This window comes from Bos indicus, chromosome 3, assembly GCF_029378745.1.
Source record: "Bos indicus isolate NIAB-ARS_2022 breed Sahiwal x Tharparkar chromosome 3, NIAB-ARS_B.indTharparkar_mat_pri_1.0, whole genome shotgun sequence".
In the NCBI taxonomy this organism is placed as follows: Eukaryota; Metazoa; Chordata; class Mammalia; order Artiodactyla; family Bovidae; genus Bos; species Bos indicus.
In genome coordinates, this window is record NC_091762.1 from 89,861,964 (window position 1) to 89,885,775 (window position 23,812).

Genomic DNA, 23,812 nt, shown 5'->3' on the forward strand with positions numbered 1-23,812 from the left:
GTTATTTATACATTCTGAATATGTCCTGTTTGTGGATATGTGTATTTTCCTAATCTGTCCTAATTGCCTTTTTAATTTCTTACTTATATTTTTTAGCTGTCAGCAAACTTTTTCTGTAAAGGGCCAGATAGTAAATATTTTAGACTTTGTAGGCCATGTGGTCTCTATTGCAACTACCCAACTTCACCTTTGTAGCACAAAGCAGCTCTAGAAAGTCATACATGAAATGAATAAGCATGGTTGTTCCAATAAAACTTTATTTACAGATACCAAAAATTTGTATTTCATATACATTCCACATATCATGAAACATTATTGTTCTTTAAAGTTTTTTCAACCATGCAAAAATGTAAAAACCTTTCTGAGCTCACAGACTGTACAAAGACATGTAGTGGGCTGAATTTTAGCCCATGGTTTGGTGACCTCAGGTGTATTTTATAAATGTAAGTTCTTAATTTTAATGAATTCCAATTACATCTCTTCTTTTGTCATTATTACTTTTTATTCCCATATAAGAAATCTTTGCCTACCCAAGGTCATGAATAGATTCTTCTTTGTTCTGTTCTAAAAACAGTATTTTATCATTCATGTTTATGTCAATTATCCCTCTGGGGTTAATTTTTGCAAATGTTTTTTTCTCTTTTGTTTCTGTGTACTCAAGTTACATATTTTTCCCAGGTTTTTTTCATAGCCCTTCCTTATCTGCTTTGTGAAACTTTCCCTGATAGCCCTATGTGGAACTTATATCTCTCTACTAGCCTTTCATTCAATGGCTACTTTTTGATGACTTATTATGTACCATGCTAAGCACAAAGATTTGGCTTTTGTCTAAAGAGTATAGATTTTTGAAGAAAGCAATTAAATCTTTACAATAAAATGTGATAAGTGTTAGGATAACACTGCAAGTATTTGGTTTTTTTTTTTACTACTAAGAATGAGTCATTTGAAGAAAGAGACCATAAACTTTCATTTGATTATCTCTAGCATCTAGCATGAATTCTAGTATAGAATAGGTGCTCATGAAAATGTGATTAAATTAATAAATGCCCATATATATACAGTGAATAAATGCACATATATGTATACAGTGAATACATATGGAATATGTATACCATATGAATTCAGTAAATAATGCACATAGATGTGTATGTATGTATATGTGTGTGTTAAGTTGCTTCAGTCATGTCTGACTCTTTTGACCTCACAGACTATAGGTCGTCAGGCTCTTCTGTCCATGAGATTTTCCAGGCAAGAATAATGGAGTGGGTTGCCATAGCCTTCTCCAGGGGATCTTCCCGACCCAGGGATCGAACCCACATTCCTTATGTCTCCTGATTGTTAGACAGGTTCTTTACCACTAGGAACACCTGGGAAACCCATATGTATATACACATGCACACACACAACACCTTCACACATTCTATTCTTTTTCCAGACACACACAGCTGAAGTGCCACTAGGGAAAAGCTCTAATTTCTCCCTTGTATACCTAGACAGAGGACAAATTTATTCAGATTGATGATAAAAGTCTCAATGACTCATGTATCAGATGGCCCAAGTTCAAATCCAGGGTCTACCACCTTGTAATCTCAGACCAGTTTCTTAAATTCTCTGGGCCCCAGTAACCTCATTTGTAAAATGGGAACACTTTCCTCATAGAGTTTTTAATGAGTTCATACATATAAAATAACTAGAGGCCAAAAGGCTCAACAAGGACAGGAATTTTTGTCTGCTTTGTTCATTGCCATATCCCTAGTTCCTAAAAGAATGTTTGGTACATATCAGTTCAGTTCAGTTGCTCAGTCGTGTCCAACTCTTTGCGACCCCATGAACCGCAGCACGCCAGGCCTCCCTGTCCATCACCAACTCCGGGAGTCCACCCAAACCCATGTCCATCGAGTCGGTGATGCCATCCAACCATCTCATCCTCTGTCGTCCCCTTCTCCTCCTGCCCTCAATCTTTCCCAGCATCAGGGTCTTTTCAAATGAGTCAGCTCTTCGCATCAGGTGGCTAACATATTGGAGTTTCAGCTTCAACATCAGTCCTTCCAATGAACACCCAGGACTGGTCTCCTTTAGGATGGACTGGTTGGATCTCCTTGCAATCCAAGGGACTCTCAAGAGTCTTCTCCAACACCACAGTTCAAAAGCATCAATTCTTCAGTGCTCAGCTTTCTTTATAGTCCAACTCTCACATCCATACATGACCACTGGAAAAACCATAGCCTTGACTAGACGGGACCTTTGTTGGCAAAGAAATGTCTCTGCTTTTTAATATGCTGTCTAGGTTGGTTATAACTTTCCTTCCAAGATGCTCAATAAATCCTTGTTGCATGAATAACAAATGCTGGATCAGGAAAATATCAAAAATTCTTGACTATTATCATTTAATGTACAATATAAAAATTCTGAATTATCCTTACAATTATTCCACCAGCTACAATTTTTACTTTGGGAATCCTAGCATTTTTCTAAAGTGACACAAGGGGGCAGCATCGGTCTCCTTTTGAGTTTGCAGCCGTGCTCCAGGTTTACTTGGTCTAGAGACAAACTGCCACATCTTAAATTGGCAAGTTCCTTTGTCCATTCTGGATTTAAAAAAAAAAAAAATTAATGAACAGCATTGACTGTTTAAATTATTATGCAGTTAGTTCTTAACTGTGTAGTTTTAGCTAAAGAAAAGATTATTGCTTGTAGAAAGGTAAAAATATTGAAATGAATTGAGGCTGCTTTACAGTAATACTAGCGATTTGTGTTCTCAAACTTCCTTTTGGTAACAAATAACTGCTTGACAAACAACGGACCCAAATCTTCCTTTTCAGTGACACAAAGTGCAACATTGTCATTCCTTTCCAAATCTATAAGAAAAGACAAAACAGTGTGAAACTTTTTCTAGTTCTTTTTAATAAAGATGTGAGACTAATTTTGCACTCCCTTTAACATACTCTGAAACCATAGATGAGAAGCAGAAATTTCTGGTATCTTTGAGGGTGTAAAGGAAAGAATCTTAATTTAGAAATTAAAGAGTGCTTCAGGAATTCTAGAGATTCCCTGGTGGCTCAGCCAGTAAAGAGTCTGCCTGCAATTCAGGAGACCTGAGTTTGATCCCAGGGTCGGGAAGATCCCCCACAGAAGGAAATGACAACTCATTCCAGTATTCTTGCCTGGAAGCACCCCATGAACTGAGGCGCCTGGGGTGCTACAGTCCATGGGGTCGCAAAAGAGTCGGACATGACTAAGCGACTTCACTTTTTCACTTTTAGGAATTCTAGTGCTTCAGGAATCCCCTTAACTCCAACTTTAAGTAAATCTCTTATCTTTCAAAAATTCAGTGCCTTCACTTCTAAAATGAAGATAATGATCTCTGCCTTACCTACCTGAAATGAGATCAGTGAATGTAAATACCTTTATAAACTGTAAAGGGCTCTATTTTACACAGCATGAGCTAATGTTAGAATCATTTCCATTTTACCTTCGGGGAAAACCATTCCTAGCCAGTTAAATGGGCTTGCCTCAGTTTTCTCATCTATAAAATGGTCTAATGATATCAACCCCACCTACTCTGGTGAGCTGTAAGAATAAAATAATAGATGTGAAAGGGCTTTTAAAATGAAAGTACTCCACTTGTACAAGATCATTAGTTTAAGCAAATAGCTTTTCTTGAGTTTCACAAACAATCCTGAAGAAAACCATGTGTAACTAAATTATGTAAAAGAAATAAACATGCTTGATTTAATACCTTCAGAATTCTCAAGAAACTGCACGTTTAAAAACATATAGATATAGAGATGCTGAAAGTGTTATTTCATCTAGAGGAAAAATAAATAAAATTAAATGATACATTCAGAGTTAGTACTGGATGGGTGTTAGTCACTCAGTTTGTCCAACTCTTTTTGACACTATGGACTGTAGCCCACCAGGCTCCTCTGTCTGTGGAATTCTCCAGGCAAAAATGCTGGAGTGGATTGGAATATCTCTGCCACATCTTTATTTGCATCCTGGGCAATCTGATACATGAATCACAAAGACTTTAACCCTCAGTCTATACTGGATAACTTTTAAAATCTGAATTTAAAATAGGTATATTGTAGAAATAAAGTGCTCATTTAAGATAGTAACATTTAATTAACATTTGTCAACTATCTGTTGTATGTATGTGTGCATGCACATGCTCAGTCATGTCCCACTCTGTGACCCCCATGGACTGTAGCCTGCCAGGATCCTCTATCCATGGAATTTTCCAGATAAGAATACTGGAGTGGGTTGCCATTTCCTACTCCAGGGAATCTTTCCAATCCAGGGTCTGAACCTGGGTCTCTTGAGGCTCCTGCATTGGCAGGCGGATTCTTTCACCACTGTGCCACCTGGGAAGCCCATTTGGTGTGGTGAACTAGGCGTTTTCAAATCTTATTTCATTACTAATGTTTTAGTCCCCGGAACCAGAAAGAAATGTCAGTTCCATTGAAAAGTTGAGGAAATTAAAGTTCAGAGAGGTTGTTGAGTGTTTCTCAAGTCAAACAGCACTCCCAAGATATTCAGACCTTAAATCCTCTGCTCCTTCCTGCCTTTCCTCCAGAGTGTTGCTCTGGAGGCCTCTGCTTAGTCCAGTGGGAGCTCTTGTGCTATTGAATCCAACACTTAGGAGCAGCAAGCCAACAAGTTTTGTTTAGTAAAAACCAGAGATGGAATGTAACACTTTAAAAGAACCTGGATAAATGGGTACTTGTTAGCCAAAACTTAGGTCTCCTTAAGTGAATTTCAACGACTTGGGAAATTTGGGCTCTGACCTTTTGACTACTCAATTTTATGTAAAGAAACCCAGTTACCTTTCCTTTAAATATTTCCAGAGCCAATTCATGCCTTTTCAAAAAATAAAGAAATGATTAATTATTAAAAGTTAGGGGTTAAAAAGAGAGAGAAATAAAGTTATGAGGTAACGAGAGATCTTAGAAATGAAGGCCATTTAAATCTCTTGGGAGGTATTAGTTATTTAAGAATGATGTGCTGTTGTTGCCACACATAATAAGTTAATCTTAAGAAGGCATTTATCCCCGCTGATGTTATAGTCTTTATACAAACTAGTTTAGTGAACTGAATGTCATTTTCAGGTGTGCATTCCGGTAGGCTATGTTTACCAGGAATTTAAATTATGTAATTACTTTGAAATGACACCACTCTAAACTATCAAGTCAGTTCTGTTGCATTTTACTAGCTAGTTGGTTTCTCCAATTTTAGGATTTAAAGCAAAGAGGCCTTCAAATGTATGCATCTGGGGAGGCTGTTTTATATCCTATTATCTAAAGAATGATACTGACACTATGCTTATGGCTTGTTCAAGTCCATTTTAATGAGTATCTGTAGTGTTCTGCTCCTTTGAAGAGTAATCCAAATGTAATAATTGTTTGCACCCAACAACATGCATCAATTAGCACTATGATCTTTTTGTTATGGAAAAAGTAGCCCACAGAGCCTTGTAAATGGAAATATAAAGCTCTTATTTAAACATTCATTTATTTTCCCCTTTTTTCCACTCCTGGAATAACAGATTTTTATCCTTCTTAATAAGTAGCTGAATTTAATCCAGGGAACCTTAAAGCCAAAAAGGTTCCTCGTATTCAGTGTAAAGCTGAAGTTTACCATCAATCTTACCCAGTAACTTTAAGGACCCCAACATCGATTGTTGAGTTATACCATTTGACTACGGTAAAAGTCTAGCTTTTCAAAATGTGTATTCTTAAATTAATAAAAGTCATTCCATAGAGAGGGAAAAACAGACAGGAGATGTAAAGGGAGGTAACTTAAAATTCAAATAACAGAACAGAGGATTCTACAGTGGGATATAAGTGGCTGTCAGTGGCACTTACGATCCTCAGAGGACTTTTGATGCTCAGAGGAGGGAAAAATCAGAGAGGGCTGCTGAAGTCTCAGGGGCTTGCTTTTACTTTTCATCTGGGATTCCAAAGACGTAGTTTGGTGACTTCGAACTTCAAGGACGATCGTCTTAACAAGGAGCGTGGGGTGGGCAAGGGTAGATACCAGAATCCCAGAGTTCCTCTGAGAATGTCAGTAATGGTGAATTGGACTTGTAATTGTTGTAATCGGCCTTGTATTGTTTCTGCTATTTTAACATGTCAGGAAGAAGTATTTCTCACTGTAAAGGTGTCTAAGGGATCAGTTCTCTTAATTTCCCTGACTTTTCCTTGCTGCTATTTGAATGGAGAATGCTGGGTCTAATCTGTATCTAGATACCGCAGCTCCAAAACTGTCTTGGAGATTCAATTACTCTCTCTTTCCGAAGAGAGCGATTTTGCCTCTCTTTGCCCACTGATTGCTATGCCATCTAGACTTGAGCTTAGTTCTGTAGGCACCAAACTCTGTGCAAGATACCTGGGAGATGCTTCAGAGCTGATGATCTACAGAGGGCACTAGTCTTTACTAACTATAGCACGAAATCAGATTGTGATAAATGCTACAAGAGTAAAGTGTTGAAGGGGAAGTTAATTCTATCCAGGGGTCAAGGAAGGGCTCAGAGAAAAGGTGACATTTCAGACTCTAAAACAAGAGAAGCGTTTTGGTAGTTAGAGAAGGGATAGATGTGTATTACAGGCAGAAGGAGAAGGAGGACAGAGTGTGGAGTGGGAAATGACTGTTGGAGACAAGGCAAGTGGCTTGTGGTGGCTGGATATAAGGTTACTGAACCCCATAACAAGTCAGTATAAAAAAGAACATGATCAATATAATGTATAAAAAAGCTACAATATTTCTATTTCTGGATGTACAAAAAAAAGACATCTGGAAGGAATATCTATTTACGGTACTGTGTGCCCAGTTTTCCTATAGGCACTACAGAAGTTAAAAGGAAAGGCCCTTGCCTTGGAAATGTTTGTACTCTACCTGGAAGAAAAATTAAGAATTAAATACATTTTAAAATAAAATTAAAAATTAAATAAATTTAAAAGTAAAATTAAAGATAATTTAAAAGCATATAACAATCTCTAAGGCAAAGCATTAGATCACCCCCAAACTACCCCCCACCCCCGCATAGTGGTACAGGTAGGTTGGGGGCCAGTTGATCTAGTGGAGGGCTTGGAATTCCTTCACCCTGGAAACAGGAGTAAAAATCACAGTTAACACCTATACCTGGCACTGTTCTAGGCCCTGAGGTAGGTTAGCTATTTAAGTCTTCACAATTCCTCTGTTTTGGAGAAATACATTAACTCCAGTTGACATATCGGGAAATCGGAGTACAGAGCTGTGGCCAGGCCAGGATTTCAAACCACAGGTCCAGTTCCAGAGTCCTGCAGTTCTTTTCCTGTTCCTATCCTCGGAATCCTGGGCTTCCCTGCCTGCAATGCAGAAGATGCAGGAGACGAGGGTTTGATGCCTGGGTCAGGAAGATCCCTTGCAGGAGGAAACTGGCTACCCACTCCAGTATTCTTGCCTGGAAAATTCCATGGACCGAGGCGCCTGGCGGGCTCCAGTCCATGGGTCCATACAGTCACAAAGCGTCAGACACGACTGAGCACACACACACACACACACTCCCCCTCAGATTTTACCCCAGTATCTGGTGCTGGGTGTTAAGATCTTAAAAACAACAAAAAACGATTTTTTTTCCTTTGAATATTTTTGGGATAATACGATTCAAATCAAAATAAAGACTTGAAAGCCCCAAACGTGTCACGGAGAAGAAACGCTTTTGAGCTGTACAGCCTAAACTTAAGCCTGACCCAAGGCCAGCAAGAAAATGTTTCTTTTTATACTTGTTTTCCCCCCTCCTTTTGTGACAGTTCAGTGTTTCTGAACGCTAGGGGCTCCCGGATTCTCTGGTTTGAGAGTAACTTTTCCTTTTAGGATTTTTTTTTTTTTTTCTGGAAGGGGGTGGGGGAAAATGTGGCCTTAATTATCCTACGTCTTAGGCTGCTTAAGGAAGGGGCTGTGCTTTCAGAATCCCTTCTGAGCCAAGTAAGGAGGTCCCTCTCTTTCCCTCTCTCTTTTTTAAAAGGACCTCGTGCAATAAAAGTGCTGAAAACAAACCCTGGTGATCACAGCGGCAGCCGCGGCGGCAGCAGCAGCAGCAGAAAGAGGAGGAGGAGGAGGAAAGTTGGAGTCGCGGCAGCGCTCGGTGGTGGCTGGGCTCCGCTCAGCTCCGCTCCGCGCAGCTCCCATTCATTAAGCAACCAGGCGCGGAGGAAGGTGGCCGAGCGCCCGGGCTGCCCACTCGCTGGTTTGCGCACAGACACGCCAGCTCGCGTTGCAAGCAGCGCAGCGCTGCAGAACTTTCCCCTCGAGAAGTTGGCTCTTTTCACCCTGGACTTTCGAACGATTCAGGGTTGAGACAGGAAAAGCAGAGGAGCCCCAGGGGGAGCAGAAAGCACCACCGCCTGCCTTTGGAAGCGGGCAGCGGGGCCGCATTCTCCCGCCGCGCCCCGAGCAGCCTCGGCCGGGAGGCGACCCAGGCGTCTGGGTGTGTGGTTGCTGTCGCCGGGCGTCTTGACCAGCGCCATGCAAAACTACAAGTACGACAAGGCGATCGTCGCAGAGAGCAAGAACGGCGGCAGCCCGGCGCTCAACAACAACCCGAGGAAGGGAGGCAGCAAGCGGGTGCTGCTCATCTGCCTGGACCTCTTCTGCCTCTTCATGGGTGAGCCCGGCCCCACTGTCCCTCGGGCCCTCGGCGCCCGGCGCGCGTCCCAGCCCGACTCGGGCTGCGCACGGGGCGGCGTCTCCCGGCCGTGCCGCGCAGTCAGCCTCGGGGGCCCCTGCAGGCTTCTCGGGGAGCCTTCGCGCTGCTCTCGGCCCCGGGGTCCCCGCCCTCTCGGTTCCCGCCGCCTCCCCGGCCTGTAGAGAAGTGTTGGGAGCGCTGTAGGCTTTCGCGGGCCACTTGGACACCGAATCCTAAAAGCCGAGCTGCAGTTGGAAGCTCGGGTAGAATCCCACGAAAAGAGTGGGCTCGTCCCGTTAGGAAAGGGGAAGTCGATGGAACCGGGACCCGGAGCCGGCGTAGAGCTGGTTGGACATCCATCCAAGTAAGATGGATCTCCTGGAGCGCCGGGCTCCCGCCTGGAGAGCGCTACCTTCTCCCGGCCGAATGTAAACATTCAGCCCTTCCGCTGAGACTGCCCAGGCCTTTTCACTTGCTGCTCTCCTGCACGCCCCCCAGGGGTTGGGAGGGTGCTCTCGAGGGGCTTGATGCGTGGTGCCGACCCAGCAGTCACTTTTAAAGCGCCTACTGTGTACCAGGTGTTAGTTTTGACTGGCCCTCTCCGTGACTCGATGCAGTACGAGCGAGGAGGTCCATTTCACCAGTGAGGAAACTGAGGGACTGGGAAAACTAGCCACCGTCCTGCATTGGGACCAGCATTAATTGTACTCCCGAAAAGTTGAGGCAGTAGCTTGCTTCTGTTTTCCAAATTGTTTGGAAGTCACAGCTAGAAGGAGTATAGGGCGTGGGGTGGGAGGGTCAGGAGGATTTATGAACTGCCCCCGGGGCGAGGGGTGGCTATTGACACGAATCTACAGGAGTTCCAAGGTTGAAGTCAGCTTAGATTTTTTTTTTAAGCGAATCATGGTGAAGTGGAAAGCGTGCAGGACTTGTCATCGGAACAGGGCCACTCTGCCACTTGCTGAGTGTGCCACCTAACTGCCTCTTTGGCCTCAGTTTCCTTATCAATTGAGTCAGTGGGTTGAACTAGTTGCTCTCTGAGGCCCCTTCCTGCATTAAGAACTCGGATTTGGTCCAGGGGCTGTTCTGCCAACTCTGCTAACTGAAGAAACATCTGTGTTCCCAATTTCATTCCCTTAAAATAGAACTCCTGCACAGGAGGTTCAAGTCCCCTTTGAATTGGATTTGTGCACGCAGAGTGTGCAAACCAGAGACTTCTTGGGCTGAAGTCCCAGGTCCCTGTGTTCATGACTCTGTAGCAGGGTCCTTACTGAGGTCCATCTGACCTTGGCTTGACTGTCCATAGTGAATTTTCAGAGTCGAAGAAAGAAGAGACTCTCGGAGTTTAAATGGAAGAATGGCCTCTTTTAGGTACACGGAGACAGCTGAAGGTCAATTGTGCTCTGTGGAAGGGAAGAAAGGTGCCTGTAGTTCAGGTCGCAAATCCCATTCTCACCCCTTCATATAAATTCAACATTAAGATGTTATGTAAAGGAATTGTCACTGGGGGGCCCACCTTCCTGAAGGCAACCGACTTATGCACAGTGGGGAGATTAGTGCTTAAAGTCTCCTTGCCAAGCTATTGAATTTTTAAGAGATCCTCCCTGGTCCTGGGGGAGTACCAGGGACGCAGAAACACACTGAAGCTGTTTGCTGTAAACTTATCTGGGGCTTCCAGTCTTTACTGGTGCGGTTTGTTGGTGGAAGGGTGAACTCTTTCTAGACTGTCTGTTGCCATGTACCCTCCTATCTCCAACTTGGTGGTTAGGGAAGCAAAGCTCAGACAGTTTTGTTACCCTTCCTTCTGCTTTCCACTCGGATTTCAGAAGGCAATCCCAAGAGATGGTGTGTCTTATCAAAGGAAAAAGTGTGAAGGAATTTAAGACACACCTATCAGCTATAGTTTAGCCAGGGACACACAAATCCTAAGATACTGTTGTGCATTGAAGGTGTGAGTAAGGTGTACAGTTGTGCATTTCAGCTCTTCATCTGTCCCGAATCTCCCTATGTCCCTTCCAAAGCTAATATTCTATACCTAGCTGTTTATTAAGTTTATTTACTCTTGGCCTGTTCCAGCAAATGGTTTTGTTTACTGTAAAAAATGTTTATAAGATAATAGGATCTTTTATTTTACCGTAAGAATCACACAGCTCTGTTTTAAGGGTATATGCCTTGCCGTTAACATCATGTCAACCAAGTCATTTAAAAAGTGTCTCCCCTGTGCATAGATCAGACCACAATATCACTAATTTGATGCGTCTTGACCTCCTATAATAGGAAACACTGCAAGGTAAACATTTACTTGAGAAATTATGCAGGAGAACTCCCTTTGACTTCCAAAAGAAAATTATTAACACAACATGTGATTTTAATATTCCACACATCACAGTCCTAAAAAAATGTTTCTACTTGGTTCACTTTTTGCCTGGGACTGTCAGTCATGATTTAATTTTTATATAGTCTATTGATCATGTGGTCTGGATTACAAAGCCCTAATATATGACAAAAGACACAGTTTTCTGTTTATTCTCTCACAGGAATATACACCAAGATTCCTCTCCTTGTGTCTGGAAAAAAATAAGAGGCAATGTGCAATATACGTGTTGTTACCTTTTTGGAATGTAAAATTCTTGGTGAAACAATAGAAGTCCACTCGCCTTTGAGGATGAAAAGAATCTGGTGTCAGAGAATCACCTGTGGGAGTTTATATCTCAGAAAATAGCTATCTTTGCCAATCATTGCTTATAAAAATGGTTATGAATCTTTGCATAGTAGTTTTTCTGAAATTGATTTTGTTTTTCTTTTGGTTGCATAATATGGATGGCCTTCTGTTTTTTTTAATACAATGCTTTTGCTGTACCAGGTTACAAGAGAGCAGCAGAGACAATTCCCATGCAAGGAGGAAGGAGCATCTTTTCTATCTAAGCTCTATTAGACTCTTTGTCAAGTAAATTAGTTTATGTACTTTTCACTGCAACTGATGAAGAGACTATCTCCTTTTTATAGATGAGAAAACTGAGATTCACACAAGTCAATTTGAGTTGATCCCTAATCTTCAGCGGGCATGACTGGAGTCCATCCCCCTTCCCTCATCAGAAGAATCCTAAAACTCAGATTATTAGAAAAAGTTTAAAGCTCTGTTGGCAGAAAGCCAGGATTTCTCTGGTGATTCAGTTGGTAAAGAATCGGTCTGCAATGCAGGAGACTGGGGTTCAATCCCTGGGTTGGGAAGATCCCCTGGAGAAGAAAATGTCAACCCACTCCAGTATTCTTGAGTGGGAAATCTCATGGACAGAAGGAGCCTGGTGAGCTACAGTCTATGGGGTTGCAGAAAGCTGGACACACTGAGCAGCTAACACACACACACGCTGCCCCTCCACATTTTCCAGCTCATTATTAGCAATGAAACAGATGGATAAAGGTGGTTCAGCTCTTCTGGTCAATGATATGGTCTCATTGCCCTAAGGCATTGCTTTGATTTGGGGCGGTTCTAACACTGAGTAATTCCCAAATTTTGAGGGTGCTTTTTTACCCTATAAGACAGTGGTTCCAAAAAAAGCACAAAGAGCAGTGCATAACTGTAGTGCAAATGTGCAAATTTGGTAAATCTACGTGGAGCTTCTCTGCGTCATCTCATCTCTTCCCCGTCTCTCTCCCCAGGTATTTACTGACTGCCTCCTCCCAGCCCGTGCATTTTGATAGGGGGGCAGAGTTAGCCGGTCTAGCTTTTTGTCAAGGGCTCTGTTCAAGGGCCTTCATCCTCTGAGGTCAGTGAGCCCATCTGTGAGATGGTGATCAGAGTAGCCGCTCCATTACGTTGCCATGAGCATCAGAGGAAATATTGGATGTGAAAATTATTTGTCATCTCTCAATACTTGGGCAAATGCAAAGGATTTATAACCCAGACCCCTATATGAAGCTTTTGTGGCTGTGTTTATATGCTGTGTCTCAGAATCATAGGTAGATGAGACCATGAAACAAAAACTCAATAACAATATTATAGCAAAGACCACAAAGCATCCACGTCCAAAAGGAGAAGTTCACACTGGCCTAGCAGGTTGAAGACAGATGATTTTCATTCATTGTTGATCTAAATTTTAGCTGAGAAGGCAACCCCTAAAATTTAGCAGTATTTTGAGCCATCCCATCTTCACAGTATATTCTGATCATGCTTTAGAGAAGGTTTTTTGTTCAGAATTTTGAGCATTACTTTGCTAGCATGTGAAATGAGTGCAGTTATGCAGTAGTTTGAAGACTGTTCCTCCTTTGACTTTTGATCCTAGAAGGTGGGGTAACTGAGTTTATGGTGGGGGTGGGAGATCTCTGAAGGAACAGGTGTGAAGACTGTTCCTCCTTTGACTTTTGATCCTAGAAGGTGGGGTAACTGAGTTTATGGTGGGGGTGGGAGATCTTTGAAAGAGCAGGTGTGAAGACTGTTCCTCCTTTGACTTTGGATACTAGAAGGTGGCGTAACTGAGTTTATGGTGGAGGTGGGAGATGTTTGAAGGAGCAGGTGCTCAGGCAGATTTGGTTTGAAAGGCTTGGCTCCTGTGCCATTCCTTACCAGGAAACACGGTTAGTGAGGCAAAGAGAAAGAAACTCAAATGGGTAAAAATAGAGAATTTGGATAGTCAGCAACTATGCTAGTAACTTAGTGGTTCTAGAATGTTTTTGGACACTTCTTGATTTGCAGTTAAAAGGCTGAAACAAAATTCTAGAACTGGTTCAGTCTATGGGATAAATAAAATTATCACGTATTATTATTAAACTCTTCACTTTTAATAGTGAGAGGGAGGCAATGTGATGTAGTGAAGAGGATGGGGGACTTGGAGCCAGAAGTTCAGGTTCCAGGGTGGCCAGTGCCAGCAGCTAGTTGTGTGGTTGTGGCAAGTTAGTTTTTAATGGGTCTCAGTTTTTTCCAACAGTGAAATGACTGGTTGGGCGGGATGATGTCTAATGTCACAAGCTGCCTTGTGACCTTCCAGGACCGATTTCTAGTAGAGAGGAATGAAACTTGGATTTATGGAATGTCTACCTGGTACCTGATACTTGTGCTCTGCTTAGCTCTTGGTTGTATATTAGCCCAGGAAGTCACAAGAATAAGGGCCTAGGAATAGGAGCTCTGGTCTTGTACTGCTGTGTCGCTGTGTGCCTTTGAGAACATTCCCTTGACTTCTGTGGGCCTGATTTCTTGATTATGATCACAAAGGAAAGGGATTAAATCATCTCTCAGACCCCTTCTAGCACTAATGATTTTATGAATCTGTGCTGATAGATAACTGGTGTAGAAACCCAGAAATTGTTTCTCATGGATTATTTATCAACAGTTGAATTTTTATGTTTTTGTATCACAGAAGTATTGCTGACAATTAGCTTGAATTGGGGTTCATTCTGGAGGGATAAAGAGCATTGTCTTTTCTTAGAGTTCATCCAATATGCTGAGAACCTGGCTAGATTTTTTCCTGGCCAGATGCGTCCTTTCACCTGCTTCCTAAAATTTATAGGAATTATAGGTGAAATAGGAAGCAAGCCCAACAGGTTTTCCCTTCTATTTTTTTTTTTTTTAACTGTGCTATTAGAGTCACTAAGTATGTGTTTTTAATAATGCAGTAGACTTTGATAACTTAATCTACCACATGAACCAAAGAATTTAGAAATAGATTTTCACTTAATAACTAGTGAACCTTCCAGCCAAGAAGCATCCTGCACTGATCATAATGAGAAGGGAGCCTCCATTTCGTAGGTAAGCCCTGCTGACTCTTCCAGGACATTTGAAAACGTTTATTTCTTCATTGTCTGGATTGGCTAGTTTTTTTTTCCCCCCTCTTAGCTCTTTCATCCCTTTCTCTTGTACTTGATATATGCCATAGGGATATAGCTGCCTTTGTGGGAGACTGTTGAAGTCAGGGTTGGTGGCCTCTTCCACCTTTAGTGCTATTGATTTCCTGTCAATTTGACATTCTTTCTTTTCCACTTCCTGTGCAGTTGTTTGGGCTGGCAAGCCCTGCTGTGCATAGCATGATGTTAATAATGCCAACCCCCTGGGGCTACTTCCCAGTTTAAAAAGTTTTATTAATGGAGACTTGCTACCCTGAGTGTCAGTTTAACATGGTACACATTATTTGGGGAGTGATAACTTTCAGGATTCCTGCTGTATCAGTACTTTATAACCTCAGCTAATAAGAACACCTGTCTGGTGTGAAATACAGATTCTCAGGCTTCTTTCCAGAAGATTCAAATTCAGTATGCACTGGACCACGGCCTAGGATTCTGTGTTTCATAATAGCTTCTAGTGATTCTTATCAGGCTAAATTTGAGAATCACTGTGTTGTTTAATAGCTAGTGTCTTAATGGCGATTGAGAAAAAGCTATTGGTTTATAGAGAAGGATTAAATGTTCTGGCACTTCTTAAATTGTTAGGTTGTCTGTATTTTTTTTTTTTTTTTTCTGTTTGTGGTCAGTACACCTGTCTTTTCCAATAAAAATGTTTAAGACACCTAGAGATGGCCATCCTAAGTGAAGTGAGTCAAAGACAAATAACATATGATATCTCTCATATGTGGAATCTAATTAAAAAAAATGATACAAATGAACTTGACAAAACAGAAACAGACCTGCAGATGTTGAAAACAAACTTATGGTTACCAAAGGGGGAACGTCCGGGCAGCAGAAGGCGGGGCAGATCAGGAGCGTGGGATGAGCCTATACATACACTATAATATGTAAGATAGATAACCAACAAGGACCTCTGTACAGCACAGGAAACTCTACTCAGTGTTCTGTGGTAACCTTTATAAGAAAAGAATCTAAAAAATGAATATGTGTATGTGTATAGCTGAATCTCTTTGCTGTATACCTGAAACTAGCACAATATTGCAAACAAACTAAACTCCAATAAAATTAAGAAAAAGATATTCAAGACTTTTAGAATTCTTTCAAAAGGAAAAATTACCACTGGGTGCTTGCCTGAAAGTCGCCTGTGATTTTTAGTGCAAGGACTTGGTGAATGTGAAAGTGTCCAACTCTATGCAACCCTATGGACTGTAGCCCACCAGGCTCCTCTGTCCATGGGATTCTCCAGCAAGAATACTGGAGTGGGTTGTCATTTCCTACTCCAGGGAATCTTCCCCATCCAGGGCTTGGTGGTGTCTCCTAGTTGCTGAGAATCTGGGATTTTTACTTAAACTGAGTTCTCTGTAGTATACTTATTGAAGGCCAAGTAACCACTTTGGATAAATGAAGTGTAAACTCTATAAATATTTTCTTTTGAGACATTGAAGTTTGTTGTGTGTGAGTAAAAAGTAAAATGAATGAATTAGATTTCTAAAGAGAGCCTTTAAAAAATCAAAGTTAGCTTGGCAGAGTACTGCAGGAACAGTACAAGCTTTGGATTCACCCAGAGCTGGGTTCAAATCCTGACAGAATGTCCTCTACACATGTGACTTGGGCAAAAACTGTTTAATCTTTCAGGCCTCAGTTTCCTCATCTGTAAAATATAAAAGCAAACCTCATGACACTCATGTATGGTACAGCGTAGATGATATCATAAATCTGAAACTACTTGGAAAAGTTTCAAAGCACTAAGTCATTATTGGGTAGTATGTGGCTATTATTATTCATAGTAATAACATTTTCCTTTCCTCCCCACTGTTCTTACTCCTCAATGGTTCTATGAAATCTTCTTTAATGTTTTGGTTGCAAAGTTGCCTGAAATATATCAGGGGAAACAATTGTGAAGAGAGTCTAAGAAAAAGCCAGACAGGGAATACAAATGTTTTCCATTAGCCAGAGGAGAGCAGTGGCAGTTTTGGGGAAAGTCAGTGTGTGGGAACCTCAAAGAGCCTTTGGTGGTTACTTTCTTCTCCTCTGGAAGTGACATGGCCATATCACTTTAAGGGAAAGACAGATACACCTTAGGAAAGCTGGGAGGAAGTTTGGACAAAGGGCCTGTTTTAGGGTCAACTCTTTTATGTGTCTTTTGAAAGCCCAGGGGAAAAAAATCTAACTAAAAAGAGCAGCCATGTTTGAAAATAATCGAAATGCTTGTCATCCAGGGCATTCTCCATGTCTCTTGAGGAAGGGAATAACTGTGATAGTGATTGTATTTATTGTATGCCAACCATGTGCTATAGATATTTGATCCGTTTAGAGAGGAGGAAACTGCAGTTCAGAGAGGTTAAGTAACTTGAACAAGAGCACCCAGCTAGTAGGAGTCACTAAATTTTCCAGAACTCTTGTCAGCTTACCTTGCTGCCCACTTTCCAACGCAGTTTATGCCATGAAGGCTCTCTCTTTCTATTCCATTCCATTTCATTTATGTCCATGTTATTGGGTCCACATATGTACAAATGTGTTCTGTAGGGCCAATATAGCTTCTATTTTATGTCTTAGTTCTTCGACTGGAAGGCCTGTGGGATCTTATCTCCCCAACCAAGGATTGAACCTGTACCCTCTGCAATGGGAGGCAAAGTCGTAATCACTGGACCACTAGGGAAGTCCCAATATAGGACACAAATATGAGTCTTAATGCAAGGATCATATCGGGCAGTAAAGGGCACAGAGTTATATAGAGATAGCTGCGCAACAGCTTGGTGTGTGCTGACAAGCCTCTCTGGACATAAAGAAAATTCCATCGGAGCAATTTTTCAGTGCCTAGATTTGTGGACACTTTAGAATTTGAAAGTACCTTGAGGATTTCATTATCAGCAATACTGAGATCATTTTTCTATCTCAGTCAGAAAAATAGGCCTCTTTGAACAGGGGACAGGTAGGAGATCTGAGGAGGAAGCACAGGCTTTGGAGACAGACAGGTGGGAGTTTGCTTGTGGTTATAAGCTGTACACCCTTGGGCACGTTGTGACTGTCTCCGAGGTCTCTGTTTCCTCACCTGTGAAATGGGATAGCATGCACTGTGGACCTGTGAGGTGATGCCTGGTATAGTGCATGGCGCTGGCACTCCCCAGCTGCTGTTGTCATTGTCACCACGTCCTAGTCAGTGCTCTTCACATAGGAAGACGTGGAGGCTAGGACTGGTTAGTAGTTGTCCAGTGACGAAGGAGCAGGGCCTAGAACCAGTGCCTTCTTACCATTTTGCTTTTCCGGTGTGTCCTTGTCAGTTTGAAACTTGATATCGTATATGAGGTAGCTCTCCAGAGAGCTCTATTCTCATTTTTCTCTTGCCTGGGTCAATTAAAAGAGGAACAAGACAAACAGGTTTAACTTTTAATCCAAATCAGAGGATGATAGCTGAGTGAGGCTAGAGACACGTGGTGCAGATTTGATGGACTAGGCAGTTTTTTTTCATATATCGCTTTTCTTCAAACTGGCCCTTGTTCTAGAAACTGCTTATTACCAAAGAGCACTGCTGACTGATTTGAACTTGAACAGGCACCGTCTTTTTCAAATGACCTGTCTCAGGAAAGGAGAAAGAGAAGCCAATGTTTTCAAAGTGTTTGCTTTTGACTGAGGAGGAAACTGAGTCTCAGATGAAGTAATCTCCTCAAGGCCATGCATGAGCTGGTGGTCCCCATATTCAAAAGAAGGCTAGGTCAGTTTGTCTGACATCCTGGTGAAACTATTCTTCCCTTAAGTCCAAGTTAGATTATAAATGATGATCTGCATTAAAATTCCCAAATTTAAAACAAACTGAACCAAACAACACACATAAGATCCAACTGGCGACTTATGAAAGGAACTTGATGATTTCTGTGTGCTTTTAAACTATACATTGCAATCAGAGTATTGGTGGGAAGTGTGTTTTTGAGGTTTGTCACAAATTAACAAAATTATATGCCTAGAGAGTTTTGCAGAGAAACGCAAATCAGTGTAAGCGCCTTGTCATAATAAGCAGTATGCTTTGGTTCCTGTTTATGTGTCTTTAAAGCACATAATACACATGATTATTGACATGAAGGAAGCTGTTCTCATTGATGGTTTCTTTATATCTGGCCTCCAAATTAGTTTGTGGCATCAATCTGTATAATTTCTAGAGAATCTATTTAATTTTTATGTTTATACCTTTCAAGTATGTCTTATCTTCTGCAGTTGTTTCCTGAGCATCCACTATGTGTAACCCCCCTCAGTCCCTTCTTCCCCTCGGTTTGGGTCGGGAGGTAGGGTTCCTTGCACTTCAAAAATTCCCAGATTGGAAATGGGTACAGACTTTTTAATAATTTCACACATTTAGTCCCACTGACTTGGGAGTGGTAAGGGAGGGGCTATAGCTGCATAAGGAAAAGCAATGAATTTGCCTGAGGGCATGGAGCTGGGTCTTGCTAGAGAAATAATAGCCCACATTATACAGAGTAGAGAAGTAAATGGCAACCCACTCCAGTATTCTTGCCTGGAAATCCCATGGATGGAGGAGACTGGTGGGCTAGAGTCCATGGGGTTGCAGAATTGGACATAGCTGAGTGACTGAGTACATATAGAGTGGGAGAGAGTAGCAGGGGAAGCATCAGATGCTGAGACTTGGAAACAGGATCATGTTTGGGAAGGGTGAGTGGTTGCAGGATGGAATGTAAGTGGTGTATATTTGCATTAAATTGGGGGGATAGAAGATGTTGGGGATGAGGCTGGAGAGATGATTAGGAGCCAGATTAAAAAGGAGAGTTATAAATGGCAGGCTGCTAAGGACTTGAACTTTATTTTGGAGGACCAGCGAATGAAGTTGTATTTTTGTTTTCATTTTTCTTTTTATTGTGGAATATTTTATATAGAAACCAGATTCAGTATAGGGTAACTCCATGTTTAACTTTTTAAGGACCTGCCAAACTGCTTTTCCATAGCAGCTGCATCATTTTAGAAGTGTTGTAAGGTTAGTTAAAATGTGTAAGGAAAAAAAATTGCAAAAGTTTTACAGGCAACCTTTGGAATTAACATATTCATGAACAATTTTTAAGAGGAGGTAAATCTACTCTGATTTTTGTTTGAGATCTTTGGATTTGAGGAGAGGGAAACTGCAGGCAGAGGAGGGAGATCAATTGAGAGACAGATGAATCTGAGTTACTGGGGACAGAGAGGAGAAGGATGGGTGAAGAAGGAGATTAAAGGAAATTGGGGAGGGGTAAGGTGGAGAGGATGGGAGGTAGGTGGTGGGGTTCCTGATCTCCTGGTTGGGAGCCTCTGAACCATGGTAATGCCCCTCCCTCCACATTTTAAATGCAGTGTTTGTAGAAGACTTATGAAGCCCCTATTATAATAGGATTAGTAAATACTTCTTTATATTCATAATCTTATTAAAAAGATGAGGCTATAAGTTTTATATATATATATATATATTTAAATTTTATTTATTTATTTGCTCTGTAATCTTTAAATTTCTCAAATGCCCCTTAAAATAAATGGGCCATTAGAAATCCTCTTGGTTTAGGGAAACAGTTTTCCATGGGTTATATGGTATTTTTAAAAGTTTTACTGAGACCCAATTTATATACCATAACATTAATTCATTTAAAGTGTTCAATTCACTGGTTTTTAGTATATATTCACAGAGTTAAGAAACCATTACCATAATAAATTTTAGAAATTTTTTTTTTTATCACTGCAACAAGAAACAAAACTGTACCTGTTAGCTGTCATTCAACATTTACCCTCCTCCTTCCCCATCCCATAGCAACTGCTGATCAACTTTCTATTTCTTTGCCTTTCACTCAGCATACTAGGAGAAGGCAATGGCACCCCACTCCAGTACTCTTGCCTGGAAAATCCCGTGGACAGAGGAGCCTGGTAGGCTGCAGTCCATGGGGTCGCAAAGAGTCGGACACGACTGAGCGACTTCACTTTCACTTTTCACTTTCATGCATTGGAGAAGGAAATGGTAACCCACTCCAGTGTTCTTGCCTGGAGAATCCCAGGGACGGGGGAGCCTGGTGGGATGCCGTCTCTGGGGTCACACAGAGTCGGACACGACTGAAGTGACTTAGCAGCAGCAGCAGCAGCAGCATGATATTTTCAAGGTTCATCCATATAGTAGCATGTATGTTCAGCTTGTATCAGTACTTCATCTACTTTTATTGCCAAGTAATATTCCATTATATGGACATACCGCATTTGGTTTATACATCTATTGGTTGCTAGAGCATTGGGTTATTTACCCTTTTTGGGTCTTATGAATAGTGCTGTTATAAACATTCATATACAGATTTTTGTATAGACACAGAATTTCAATACTCATGGGTATATTTACCTGGGAATAGATATGCAGAATGATATGGTAACTCTATGTTTAACTTTCTGAGGAACTGCCAAACTATTTTCCATAGTGGCTGTACCATTTTATCAATAGAGGTGTCTTAAAATTAATTAAGATATATATGGGAAAAATGCAAACATTTTACTGAAGACTTTTGGAATTAACATATTTATGAAAACACTATAGTGTTGCTTTGTTTGTCAGAGAATTTTTCACAAAGAAAATTTTCAACCAGTTTAGCAGTGTCACTGGGTTTAAGACGAGTGAATGGAGAATAATAAAACTGCTTGAGGAATAGCTTGGTGGTCAGCTAGACCCAGTCACCTGCTGAGTGACATACTTCCAGAAACTAGAGTGTGACAAGCAGATTCCTGCTTCAGTAAAATGAAAAGCAGCCTTGGATCTTCAGAGTACCCTGAAAACAGTTAAAAGTACAAATATTGAAATCTATATATTCCTTAGATTTGCTTTATGATATTTTTAAGACCATGAAATAGAACTGTAGATCCTGATAAGACTGATTTCTTTTTTCCCATCCTTTCCCCACTGGAGATACAGCTGTATACGTGATTGCCTCTCAGAAACTAAAATTACCGTCCGTTTTTTAGGTTTATGTGCTGGACACTGGGTGATATTAGAGTATAAGACACAAGAACAAATCTTTAGAAATTGGTTGGAACTGAAAATTACAGTGCAGATTAAGCTATAAGTTAATGAAAAATTAGGCCACATACAATTCAAGAGGGTGAGGAAAAGACACTCAACCTTGAATATTAGGAACTTTAGATGATATTTCACTTATCTTTTCAATCACAGAATAATGTAGATGTCAATAACTGGTTTTGCAACTCAGAGAGGGTAAATGATTTGCCCAAGTTCACACAACTAATACGTGTTAGGTCTGGGGTTTGGACTCAGGCCTGACTAAATAATGACAGTTGCCAACATTTACCAAGTACAAGTATGTACCTCTCACTGGGCTATACAGGGTGCAGGCATTCTCTTATTTAATCCTCACAATATGCCTATGAAGTCTTTATTACTATTATCTGCATTCACAAAATTGAGATTCAGAGATATTAGAAATAACTTAACAAAAGTTACGAGCAAGTGAGTTTGAGTTGGGGTCAGACCTGAGAAGTCCATCTCATGAGGCCATTCTTAAACAATAGGCTCTCCTGCTTTTGTTCTGTTTCTGAAGCTCAAGTTTTCTGCACTGTTCCCTGCCAACTTTCACGTCAGTAACACATGAAGACTTGTCCAAAATGAATTAGTCTTGTGATCCTTACCGTGGGTTCTCTGGGCCCATCAAGGTCTACTAGGGCAATCACAGGGCATCTCGTGCGCTTTTCAGAACTTCAGAAATATCTAACATGTACTGTTCATTTTTCAATGATTAACTTGCCTAGGTTAACTGAGAGCATCGGCCTCTGCCCGGACTGGTCAAAGCGCCGGCTTTCTGTGCTTGTGATTTGAGTGTGGAATGACACCTGGCAGATCACTCTGGTCTTGCTGGTTATTTCCACTCATTAGGAGATGTGATCAGCACTTCCCGTGCTTTGATTAACAGAAGCAAACAAATGACTTACATGTAGTTTACCTGGTAAATAAAGATGTCATAGAGAGTCATGGAAGAACGGCAAGGGATCTTTGGTGGTGAAAATGTTGAACATTCTAGAATGGACAGGCAGCTCTGTGGATAGTGGACAATGATTAAATGCCTAATGTCTTCTTTTGAAGCAGCCGCTTGTATTGCTAGCAATGGAAGGAACTTCTGGCAGGCTGAGATTTTAAAATATTTCCAAAGGTAGTCCTCCCTTAATCTGCTGTTTCCTTTTCCATGTTTTCAGTTACCCTTGCTCTGAAAATATTAAGTGGAAAATTCCAGAAATAACTCAAAAATTTCAACTTGCACACAGTTTGAGTAGTAGGATCAAATCTCTCACCAGGACCCCCAGCTGTCAACATGGGCTGCTACTGACCTCCAGCCATCCATGTTGCTATGTCTTGATGACCCACAATCACCCGATGCCGATGGTCCTGCTCCTGACGTAAGATCAGAAGGTCAATAGTAGCTTAATACTGTATCGAACTTTATCTTATCATGTAGGTATTGTATCATCTTACATCATTGCCAGAAAAAGGGTGGCTACAGTACAAGCAGATATTTTGAAAGAGAGAGACCACATTCACATAACTTTTATTGTAGTATATTATCATAATTGTTCTATTTTATTCTTTGTGATTGTTTTTAATTTCTTCCTGTGCAAAATTTATAAATTAAAACTTTCTCATAGCAAGGGTATGTACATACAGGAAAATTCTTAGTACTTATATTATTCAGTACTGTTCACAGTTTCAGGGACCCACTGGAACGTGCTAAGTCTCTTCAGTCATGTCTGACTCTTTGTGACCCTATGGACTGTAGCCCACCAGGCTCCTCTGTCCATGGGATTCTCTAGGCAAGAATACTGGAGTGGGTTGCTATGCCCTTCTCCAGGGGATCTTCCCAACCCAGGGATTGAACCCAGGCCTCCTGTATCGCAAGCAGATTCTTTACCATCTGAGCCACCAGGGAAGCCCCAGAGGTCTCAGAAGTCTCCCCCCAAAATAGGAAGGCTACTGTACTGGAATCTTGTGTTTAGCAGGCTTCTCATTTAAATCTGTTTGAAGAGAGTGGCTCCAATGACACAGAAGGAGGGATGATGGTCCCACTCTTTGGATGGTCTGTGCTGTAGGCATGGTGTGAATGCAGACTTCTCTGGGGCTGGCTGGGAAATTAAAGTATACTTCTTGGGTCAAAGCATTCAAAATACAGAGCTTTAAATCTCAGGGGAAAATAAGCCCTCTTGATTTTAGGTTTAATTTTCCAAAGGCCAACTGATAGAGTTGAAGAACCTTTAATTATAATTTTGCTTTAAATTGGTTGTTTGTAGCTGTATTGGCCTCAGCTG

The 23,812-nt window shown here is 41.3% G+C and overlaps 1 protein-coding gene across 1 annotated transcript in view; it reads left to right on the forward strand.

The window, feature by feature from the left end:
- The first annotated feature begins 7,943 nt into the window (after window positions 1-7,943).
- PLPP3 (phospholipid phosphatase 3) overlaps window positions 7,944-23,812 on the forward strand; it is an 89,374-nt gene continuing 73,505 nt past the window's right edge. The window contains exon 1 of the mRNA XM_070786467.1: window positions 7,944-8,644. Coding sequence (XP_070642568.1) covers window positions 8,506-8,644 — 139 coding nt within the window. The 5' untranslated portion in view covers window positions 7,944-8,505. The remainder of the gene's footprint in view (window positions 8,645-23,812) is intronic.